Source organism: Acanthisitta chloris, unplaced genomic scaffold (assembly GCF_000695815.1).
Source record: "Acanthisitta chloris isolate BGI_N310 unplaced genomic scaffold, ASM69581v1 scaffold3968, whole genome shotgun sequence".
Taxonomy (NCBI): domain Eukaryota; kingdom Metazoa; phylum Chordata; class Aves; order Passeriformes; family Acanthisittidae; genus Acanthisitta; species Acanthisitta chloris.
In genome coordinates, this window is record NW_008685198.1 from 22,993 (window position 1) to 34,200 (window position 11,208).

At 46.8% G+C, this 11,208-nt stretch overlaps 1 protein-coding gene across 1 annotated transcript; it reads left to right on the top strand.

The window, feature by feature from the left end:
* Window positions 1-2,736: 2,736 nt before the first annotated feature.
* Window positions 2,737-10,764, top strand: FAM222B (family with sequence similarity 222, member B). Its single transcript, XM_009079639.1, has 2 exons — window positions 2,737-2,864; window positions 9,101-10,764. The coding sequence occupies exons 1-2, from the start codon at window positions 2,783-2,785 to the stop codon at window positions 10,645-10,647; spliced, it is 1,629 nt and encodes a 542-aa protein (XP_009077887.1). The 5' UTR covers window positions 2,737-2,782; the 3' UTR covers window positions 10,648-10,764.
* Window positions 10,765-11,208: the final 444 nt, after the last annotated feature.

The window sequence follows — 11,208 nt, forward strand, 5'->3', positions numbered from 1 at the left end:
TTAATCACTTGTTCTCTCTCCTAATGTGCCATTATCCTGTTTGTTGCTGTGTGCGTGGCACTGAGCCTCGCTGGGGCACTCCAGCAAGAGCCTTGCTCAAAGCATCACAGTGTTCAGGCTCTAATGAGCGTTAATGATGGAGCAGGTGAGCAAACCCTCCCTGCATCTTGCTGCTCCTGCAGTCAGAGAGCACAGCGAGTGCAGGGCTAGGGTGCTCTTTTGGGGCTGCACACACACTTACCATCAATTACAGAATGTTTTAGACGCTGAGCTCCTTCGGTCGTGCAGGGCTGGGAAGTAATCCTGGGCTGGCGTCAGGCACTGCTGGAGTAAAAGGTAGATGCTCAGGTGAATATGGGGATGGTGTGATCTGTTTTTTTCTGTCTACAGTGAAGCCTCTTAATTTTGTTTGTCTGCTTTTCACTGAGAAATAGGTCTTGTTTTTGCCAGCCTTCTGAAGTTGATGAAATGAGGAAAAAAGGAAAATACAATTATTATTTTTTTCTTGCTGACTGTGGGTGTTTCTGTTGCTTACTCAGGTAAAGCTCTGACAACTCACAGTGGTTTTTGTCTTCTGATTAAAAGGAGCTGGATTCTTGGTTTGTCTTTTTGGTCTTGCTGGGCATGATTTGGGACAAGAAACTGCTGCCCATGGGCTGTTTGCAGAGTTTCACTGAATGTTGCATACTTTCAGTCACGAATGAATCTCATCTATAAAGGTTGAGCAACTTTTCAGTTCCTCAAGCAATTCCTTGATGTTGTGGATATGACAGGTCTTCAGTCATTGTTTCTGAATGTCTTCTGAAAGACTCCAAGAACTCCACCTCCTTCAGAGGGTGAGAAGAAAATCCAGGTTTAGGTTTATTTTACAAGGTTCTACACCTGCATATCTTGGACTTCTGGCAGTGCAGGATGTTGCTGTCTCCTAGGATTGGAGAATGATGTAGACTTGTTCTGTTGATGGTTGTGCTCTCAGCCCTGCACTTTGGTGAGTTGGTGTGTGTGTGTTTCTCACAGCACCAAGTCACTTAGGCTGAGTGGGTAGGGTGAATGGGCAACAGCATGGAGTTGACAAGCCATTCAGTGCCCAAAGCTATTTTTGTTAGTCACAGTGGCACCCAACGGGCTTGGTCAGCTTGTGAGAGTTTGAAGATGCGGAAGTTTTCATAAATTAATATTTGTATGAGATTTTTTGGCCGTTGGTTTAATCAACCTTTGCGTGTTGAACCGAGGAGATACATAAACATGGAGCTAATGAACTGTACACAGTGAGTAATTGCTGTGCTGCAGGGAAGCTTTAGGCCCACACTGTTCACTCCATTGGTGCAGGTGTTCCTTGGGCAGTCTGACTTGTGGTGATGGTCTGAGGTTAGGTTTCAGATTAAAGTCTTTAAAACGTCCCTGCAGAAAGCTGCTGTTGGAGGTTTCTGGAGCATGAAGGCAGTGATGCTGTCCAGGATGCAGCACTGACATTGCCATGTTGGTGTCATCCAAAGGTTTCACATTGTTTGTGCCATCCTTGGCAGTGGGACTCTCTCAGAAGTGGCCTCTCTGGCGTTTCAGCAGCTGTGGCTTCTTGTGTCAGGCTTGAGCTTTCTGCTTCACCTCCTTTGATCTTTGAATGCCTCCCCAGTTGTTTTAATTGGGGTTTCTGAAACAATGACTGAAATTAAATCAGCTTATAACTTTCGAATACTTCAACTCTTCTGTGTTTTGGAGGTCATAACAGATGCTAAGGCCTTTCTAGCTGCCTTTTAGGTGTTTTGGCAAAAACACTCCCTGTGTAGCAGCACTGATGCTTGTGAAGGCTGGGGCAAGGAGAAGTCAACTGATTTCTCCAGCTTGGCTCTGCCATCCCATTTCCCAGAGCTTTCTGAAGTGTTGTGGTTGGCCGTGGCATGCCCCAAGAGCTGCAGCCAGGGGGATCTGTGCAGGGGCTTGGTGGCCTCTAGAGACCTTGTTCCAACTTAAATCTGGGACCCTGAGCCCCACTTATCTTTGTTGCTGGGGTCCCACCTTTGTGCAGCAATGATGGCATTTGAGGGGAGCAGTGCAGTGTTTATATATAAAGAGCTTCAGTGCTCCACGTGTTTGTTTTGAGGTTTGATTTCCTAAATGCAGGACCAAACAGCAGAGCATAGGGGCACCTCTGCAGCCCCTTTGTGCATGTTTTCTGCCCCAGAGCTGTGCAGGTTAGTGAGTCTCTGCTGAAATGAAGGAAGTTGTAGCCATTCGTCTTTCAGCCTAATGGACCACAGAAATTACAAGCTGTAGCATGCAGCTTAATCTTGCCACAAGGCAGAGTGCTGCATACTTTGTCTTCAATTTATGCATGCCATGCCTTTTTATTAAATGTAAAAGAGCAGTTGACAAGGTTTCTCCAGAGGACTTTGGCTAGGTCTGGTGGACAGCCAGTGCATTTCAATACAGTGAAATGAGTGATGGTGGTTTCTTTACCATTCATAACAACCACCTTTGAAATTTGAGGACAGAGTTATGGATGATTCTGTGTGTGTCAAGCAGCAGAGGAGAACGAGACAGCTATTTTGGTTTTAACCCTGCAGATGACCCACTTCTTGAAGCGTTTCCGTTGCCGTTATGAGGTGCAGTAAGGGCCGGAGCGGCAGTCGCGCATCTGTGCTTGGTCAGGCCTTCACCCAGGGATGGCTCTTTGCCGCTTTCTTTTCTCTGTTCCTCCTTGTATTATAACTTTGAATTGTCTCTCTGTTGTTGCAGTGTGCAGAGGAGTGAATGCCCCATGTTGTGTTAGTGCCTGTCTGCCATGCTGGCCTGTCTGCCAGGACCAGGTGACCTCTCCTTTCAGCTTCTTTCTTACACGCAGATGAACACTGGACTTCAGAAATGTGAGTGACGTTTTGTCTGCAGGATGTGGTTAACTGTTAAATCTGGCTCTGGTACAGCTGTGACATAAACATTTAGGATACAGTGGAAAAACTACTTAATATGAGAGTCTTTTGTTATGCCTTCAAGGCACCTGTCAGTAATAGCTCTGAGAAATCACTGTGGAGGTTCACGTGTGTCTGCCCTGTTCCTGGCTCTGTAAAGGTTAATTTGAACCATGGCAGGATGCAATGCAAGTGAGGTTTCTGTGAGATTCGTGCCTCTTTGCTGAAAACATTTTGTGCTAAAAGTGTGCCAGGTGATTTGCTTCTTAGTACAACTTTTTCCTCACTCTTTTTCTCTTCCCTTCGTTTAATTACTCATAGACACCAATAAAAGTTGGATCAGGCTAATGCAAACTTTTTGAGGTCAGCAGCTCTTGTTCTACATACCTGGGGCTTATACTGCAAATATTAGTGAGCTAGCCCAAATTGCTAAAGTTCAAAGTTTCCGTCTTCTTTCTGATGTCTCTTTGGTGCCTCTGAAAATATGTCTGCAGAGTGCTCTGATAATTCTTTTTTGATAACTCCAGTCATTTTTTTCATAGTTGTACTGGTATTTTAAGAACAGCTTATACTTGGGAACGTAACTTTACTGGCTAGAGGTTTTTTTAACTCTTACTCTGTCTCTTCTCTTTATCACTGAAGTTGCACATTGATTGGTCAGCTGAAATTTCAGAAATCCCAAGGTTTCTACCTAAGGTCTGTGTACTTGGTTCTTTGGGCTGTGACTTGTCTCTTGTGTTTAAAACATGCTATGGGAGATCTCAGTTTGCTGATGGACTCTGCTCTTTAAAGTCAAGTGATGTACAGTCCAGTTGTAGCTAAATTGTTCCTATAGTGAGGTTTGTGATGTAATTTTGCAGTTAATTGAGGGTGACACGCTCAGAGTCCTGATCCTGCTGGAAGTGACTGACACTGTTCACATACACGTGTGCTCTCCCCAGCACTTGCACAGCATTTATGCTGACTCCACAGGCTTGGTAATTGTAGTGACACTCAGCAATAGTCAAAATCTTTGCTCACCAAAGGACTCATGATGGCATGAGACAGGGCATCCCCCTGTTTTCCCTGACCCATGCCTGTTCAGGATGTAGGCTGTGGAGTAAGAACCTGCCCAGGTCTGTGCATTACGAGAAGTTTCTTTGGCCAAGCTCAGTTCTGAAAGCAAATCATTGAGGTTCATGTGAGGGCAGCTGTGCATAAATCAGGTATTTGCTAATTACAGCTTTCCAAGGCAACATGCTGCTATGTTGGGCAGTTTCTTCACCTTATGGTACCTGATGCTGTTTTGGAGATCTGCTCTTCCATGTGCTGAAAGCTTTGCCGTGTCCTGCTCAGTGAAGAGCTCTGGGTACTGCATTTCAAGGAATTTAGGACATAAAGTAGCTGGCAGGCACGGGCTGGCAGTGGTAATGCTCAGCTGTTGGGTTTGTTCTGATGTATGTGGAAGATGAAACTGCTGGTACAGACCTTGCTCACCCCCACTGCAGATGTGGGGACGATTAATTGCTGTATATGCACGAGTAGCCCAGCCCCTGGCCAGGGGAAAGCTGAGTTAATGAGCATTTTTTAATGAACAGTGACTTGTGACTTTTGATGGGGGGTGGAAACAGGCTGTAATAATAGTGCTATTGCTTTTATAAAAGCAGAGAACTCCACAGGATAGACTTTGTGCAGACTTACAGTGTTTGTATTAATAATTTTTAAGTGTAGTTTTCTGGATCAGACTTTTTATTAGTGCTTAAAAATCCACATTAGCTCAATTACCTTTATTTTTCTTCCTCTCAAATAAGAGGCTTTTTCTTAAAGGTAGCCTGTGGCTTTGGTAGATTAATATGCACATGTTTTTTCCTTTAGAAACTGATGACTACAGGACTTTCAATTTCAGTGTTTTTTGTTGAATTCCTGCCTGAATTCAGGCTAACCCTGAAATTCATCCTTACCCATGCAAGGCATTTCTCACTAATTCCGTAGTGCTATTCCCTCCTTCCTCCCAGTGACTCCAGTATAAACCTGACCAGTTAGTCAGGATACTTGAGGCAAGACTGTTCAGGCAGTGTCCACAGCCAGTGTTGGTTATAGCAGCAGTGCCACAGGACATGGGAGAAAAAGGGTCATTTTTTGTGACAGTGGTGCAAAGTCAAGTGAAATGTGCTTCTTGGAGAGCTTTTTGTTGGGAGGGACACGAGGTTGGAACTGAACACGTGGTCATCAGCTAAATCCAGTCCTTTTGGGGAGGCTCTTTCTGTAAAGCCTGTAGAGAAACTGCTGAAATGGAGGTTTTTCCACAGAAGATGGACACAGCTGTTTTTGCCTTGTCCCGAGTGGATGCCTCTCATTAGGGCAGGAATTCTGAAGACCTGTTTGTATTTTGTTGAATGTAAATGAAATGCAACTATAGTCAGCTTTAAAAGCAGTGGCTTTTAAAGCCTCAGTGTGAAATGCACTTAAAAGCTGTGACATTAGTGCTGAGGTGAGGCAGGGAAATCTATCTCATCCCACGGCAAAAATAGCTCCAGCAGTGAGATGTGTGCAGGAATGTGACCAGAGGAATCGGTTGCCACGGGATTAGCAGGAGTGTGAACCTGCAGCTCACCAATTTATTGGGGTAATTGCTCATATGCACAGCTTTGCCTTATAATAAACATGAAATAATTACTTTCCAACAGTAGTGTTCTGCCTTGCATTCTCCATTAGGGAGCTTCATGGAGCTCATCCCGTTGTTTTCCTGATGTAGCTTCTCCATCTGGCATCGCCTCATCAGTTCATTATGGCCTGATATGGAATTCTTACACTTGCACATGAACTGTGATATTCCAATCTCACCATTTTCTTTTGGACTCTTCCAGCTGCTTTTCCATTCGCTTAGTCACCAAAACTTAATTGTTCTTTACTAGTTTGCAGGATATTTTTATGGGATAGTCAGACTCTTGCTCATCCCATAATGCCTTTCTCCTAATATTTTACTGCCTTAATTATTACAGTCATGGAATCCTGCCTATGGAACTACTAGCAAAGCAGATTTTAAGCAGCACAGTGGGGCACTCAGAAGTACATCACCTTCAGGCCTGAGTAGCATGGCTGAGGTAGCCTGTAGGAAAAGGAGCATCACGTTACCTGTACACAAACCAGACACTGCTTGAAATGGTGGGTGGGCTCAGAAGATCCTACCCATGGGATTTAGGAGATGGTTTGCCTTGGGTAGGATGCCAAACTTGGCATTGGGATATCATTTAAGTTTAACTGAGGGATTGTTTTCTCTTTCAGAGGAAGTTCTCCCAGATTTGGGGTTACAGGTGTGCATAGCTGATAGCTGCAGCCTGTACAAACATCCACGTTTCAGCTGCTTCCTGAAAGCTTCCATCACAGTTCCTGTATAACAGCAAAACAGATGCTTGGATAAGAGAATGTTTAGTGTGTCTGTTCAGCATTTACCACCTAATTTGCTGATTTGCCTATAGAAATGTAAGCCAGGCTGGGAAAATATGATGGCAAAGGTGTCTTAAAGTCTCTACTTAATTTTTCATCTGAAAATAAAATGTGACAATGGCTGTAAGCATAACATAAACTGTAGCACAGATATGTGTGGGGCCCTTTGTCCTTTGGTTCTTCTCTGGTTCATAGTGGATTGTCACGGTCATATCTTGGGGAAGAAACAGACCTTAATGAGCGTGGGCAATGCTAAAAATAAAGGTTGGGAGTTTGTGAAGGCCTTGGCTGTTGAGGCAAGGTAGTGCTGGCAGATGCCATTTGGAGTTTCTTGTCTCTGTTAGGAGCACAGCAGCTTGCTCTAAAGGGCAGATACAAACCACCTGCCTGCAGAGGCAGGTACAGACATGTGAACAGAGAGGATGTTGGGTTAATACTTCCTTTGATTAAGGGAAAGGGATGATATGTGCCAGTGTTTGGGCAGCACAGGGAGCAAGAGCATAACTGGTGCCGTGGTGCATGCTGTGCTAGACATGCAAGACAACCTTGCAAAGCTTCTTATTTCACAAGAGATACTTTCAATATTTCTATAATTATCTTTTTTTTTTTTTGTAGTATCTATCCTGTTTTCCATTTTCTGACCCTTGCTTTCTGAAAGTGAGAGCTCTTAGAGCAGAGCTGCTCTCCCTCACCTGTGACAACTGGAAGCTGCAGGGTGCAGAGAGAGAGAGGTGGTTGTACTTATGTATCCAGGAGTCTTTTGAAGGCAATTTGCTTAAGAGAATCAGAAGCGGATTTTCAGGAGGAAGAGCTGTTTGCCTGGGAGCATCAAGCTCTTTGCTGGAGCATTAGATTTCCTTGAGTCAGAGGGCCAGATGTGGGGCTGAGGTGCTCGTGGGCTCTGGAGGAGCTGCCACCTTCCCTGTTCTCTCAGCACAGCAGCAGATGGCACAGGGATGCTGAAATTTGTAGGAAAAAGGATGGGCGGATTTGGGTTTTTTTTCCAGTAAGCTGTTTGTAAGGTGAGGGGGGAAAGAAATCAAGCAAAAGCAAAATTGGATTGTCAAAGCTGCAAGCCATTATTTGAAGATTATAAAATCAGCAGGAGTCCCATAGGAGTTAAGCAGCAGAGCTGTGGTAGGGAACAGCCCAGCCCTACTTGGAATATGATTATAGTGAGAGAGGCACTAGCATTTCCCTAGATTTCTGAAGTTTTTTGGAGAAGCCGTTTGAGCTTATGGGCCAGGTAGGTGTCTGGTAAACCAGAGGAAGTAAAGCCACACCTCTGTCTCCAGAAAGCTTTTGTCTGTGTCTGGGGAGTAGTGTGTTTTTAGTCTTGTGAGGTAATCGTGTCGTTTTGCTGTGTGATGCAGGGATGCTGTCCTTAGCAAGGTGCCACCCTGAAAAGTCAGCTGAAGAAATAATTGCAGGCCATAAAATAATGAGCCTCCTTCCATTTGCTGGGCTTGGATCGGCAAGGGCTTCCTAATGGACAAAAACACACTCAAAGTGCAGCTTTCAGATATAAGCACCTAGGAGAGAACACTGATGAAAATGGAGGCTTGAGCTGAAGCTTTGAAGTGTGTTGGGTTTTCAGGGCAAGGTTGTGGTAGTGGGGAGCTGTGAGAAGATGGTTAGAAATTTCCCCCATGTCCATTGGGGACGATGCTGTCCTGGCTCCAGGACAGACCTGCCACTGGCCAAGGCTCTGGGATAACAGATTTAAGAAGGAGGAAAAGCCTTTGTGTGAGAATATGGGAGAAGAACTGCCCTGCAGACCCCCATGTCAGTGAAGAAGGAGGAGGTGGAGGAGCTGCTCCAGGCATCAGAGCAGAGATTCCCATGCAGCCAGTGGGGAAGGCCATGGTGAGACAGCTGTGCCCCTGCAGCCCTTGGGGCTCCACAGTGGAGCAGATTCCACATGCCAGCCCATGGAGAGCCCCACGCTGGAGCAGGTGGATGCCTGAAAGGAGACTGGGAAGCCCACAGAACCTCCCACTGTGCCATAGAGGTAGAGAAAGTCGGAGTGAAGTTGAGCCTGGGAAGAATGGAGGGATGGGGAGAAGGTGTTTTAAGATTTGATTTTATTCTCGTTACCTTGTTTGGACTTTGGTAATAAATTAAACTAATTTTCCCCAAGTCTGTTTGCCCATGACAGTTGTTGGTGAGTGATCTGTCCCTGTTCTTACCTTGACTGAGGAGCTTTTTGCTCAATCTCCCCTCCCCTGCCCAGCTGAGGGGGGAGTGACAGAGCAGCTTTGGGGGCACCTGGCACCCAGCCAGGGTCAGCCCACCACAGTGTGGTTCCCACCTCAGGATTACAGGATTTCATGTTTAATTCATACCTTTGTGATTTTCAATTACATGGTAAAAATACTAAGACTGGCTTGGAGAGCCGTGGGGAGGAAGCCTTAAATTAAGGGAGTAGAAACTAACCCACCACTGCAAGCTGTGAGAAATACGTCACCTGGAGCCAGTCTGATATTTATAGCACGATACCTGTTTTTGTCCAACTGTAAATGTGCTCTGATGAGAACATGGGGTTTGTTTTGCTCCCCTGGGCAGGTCTTGCCTTAAGCTGAGCTGGGGCTCGTGTTGGTCAGCAGGTAATAAAGGGGATGAGGTGTCTGGTACATGACCCGCTGGTCTGGGAAGATATTTTCTTGCCTCTTGATTCCTTGGCGATTTTCTACCCTTGTTGTGTGAACTGTCTTGCCCTGGGCTTGATCCTTTGCTTATCAGAATTGACGAATTTCGTTTCTCCGCAGGGGACACTACACGGAAAATGAGATCTGCACAGTATCCTACCCCAGCAGAATTGGATGCCTATGCTAAGAAGGTCGCCAACAACCCACTGACTATAAAAATCTTCCCAAACAGCGTCAAGGTTCCCCAGAGGAAACACATACGCCGTACTGTGAACGGACTCGATACTTCAGGCCAGAGGTACAGTCCCTACCCATCTCAGGCCACCACGAAAACAGGTCTCCTGGCGATAGTCAAATCTCCAGCGAAAGGAATCCTCAAGGACTTTGACGGGACGCGCGCGCGCCTGCTGCCGGAGGCGATGATGAACCCTCCTTCCACGCCGTACGTCGCACCTAGCACTTTAACCCACCCCCAGGCGCTCGCCCGCCAGCAGGCTCTGCAGCACGCACAGACTTTGCCGCACCCCCAGAGCATCCCGCAGCACCCTCAGGGGATTCCGCAGCCCCCGAGCTTACCCCACCCTCAGGGCATCCCGCAGGCGCTGCCGCACCCGCAGAACGTGCAGCACCCTCAGCCCATGGCACACCAGAGCCTGCAGCACCCCCAGAACCCTCTGCTGCAGCCGGGTTTACATGGAAGCAGGAAGATGCCGGATGCCGACGCGCCGCCGAATGTGACCGTGTCTACCTCAACCATTCCCCTCTCTATGGCTGCCACCCTGCAGCAGAACCAGCCACCAGACCTGAGCAGCATTGTGCACCAGATTAACCAGTTCTGCCAGGCCAGAGCTGGCATTAGCACTACCTCAGTGTGTGAGGGACAGATTGCAAACCCCAGCCCTATAAGTCGCAACCTGCTTATCAATGCAAGTACCAGGGTATCTACTCACAATGTCCCTACACCCATGCCTTCCTGTGTAGTAAACCCTGTCGATCATGCTGCTGCTGCTATTCCTCCTGCCTCTGTTAATGTGCCCATGGTGAATATTAACAGGGTGCCGCCCGCCTACCAGAACGAAATCAAATCGGTTGCGTGGAACCAGCACCAGCTTGCACATCTGCAGCAAATGTGTGGGGATGCTGCTGGGCCTGCTGGACTCGCAGGGAAGCACCCTCAGAGAGAGATGGCAGGGCAGAGTTTTCCTGGCAAAACTTCCAACTACCCTCAAGAACTGTGCATGGGGCAGTCCTTCAGCTTGAAGCCCCCCATCGAGAAGCCTACGCCTTCTCCGCCTGTGAACGGGTTGCAGGGACCTTTGCCATATACCAATGGGCACTATTTCCAGCCCATCTGGAATAACATTCTGCCCACACCCAACAGTGACAGCTCTGGGTCCCAGGACCTCGCCATGCCTTTCCACGGGGGACAGCCAGCGGGAGCGCCGCTGGATTGTGCAGGAGGAACTCATTACAGAGCTGGAGCTGGCCCATCCAGCCAGAATAATGTGATGCAGACCATGGATTACCTAAGTGGGGACTTCCAGCAGTCCTGTTTCCGAGACCAGAGCATGGCTGTGCTGGGAAAAGTCCATCGGCCTCCCATGAACCGAGCACCCGAACCAACCGATAGTCGAAATCTTCATATTCAACACCCAGGGTATAGATAGGCTGCAGTCACTTTCACAGACAAAAAAAAAAAATTATAGGTTTTAGTCTTAATTTTAATTAATAAGCAAGGCATTTTTAACTTGCAAACTTGTGTGATCATTATAGTAACCATTGGAAGAAGATATACTGTATATTTAAAGAGCTTTGCTTACATGTTATCTCTCTCCTTTATGCATCAAATATTTAACATGCCTTTTGTGTCAAAGAATTTCATTACACTACTTCACGCCACAGCTGTTTCCTCACCGCAGAATCCCCTTTGTGCAGCTTTTGCCTTCTGCTGAGCAGCTCCTCGCTGGACTGAGGTTGACTTGCTGCAGGGTTTCGCAGTTGCATCTGTTCACCAGCTCCGGCAAGAGCGAGGTAGTGTAGCTGCTTCCATTTCCATCTCAATTTCCTCCGAAGATTAAGAGCAACAGAATTTTGTCAGGGAGCAGGGCTTCTTTTTCAGCTCCAAAGCCCATTTCATTAATGCATTAAACATTGACCATTTGCACTGTCTAGAGGCCTGTTTGATTGAAGAAGCCTCCGTTTGAAAAGAGCCAGCTAGGGGTATGTAC

What these genes read in the sequence shown, in the direction of transcription:
- FAM222B (XM_009079639.1), top strand. Translation starts at nt 2,783, where the DNA reads ATGCTGGCCTGTCTGCCAGGACCAGGTGACCTCTCCTTTCAGCTTCTT. An exon ending in GAACACTGGACTTCAGAAAT is followed by an intron (nt 2,865 to 9,100) that starts GTGAGTGACGTT and finishes GTTTCTCCGCAG; the next exon opens with GGGACACTACACGGAAAATG.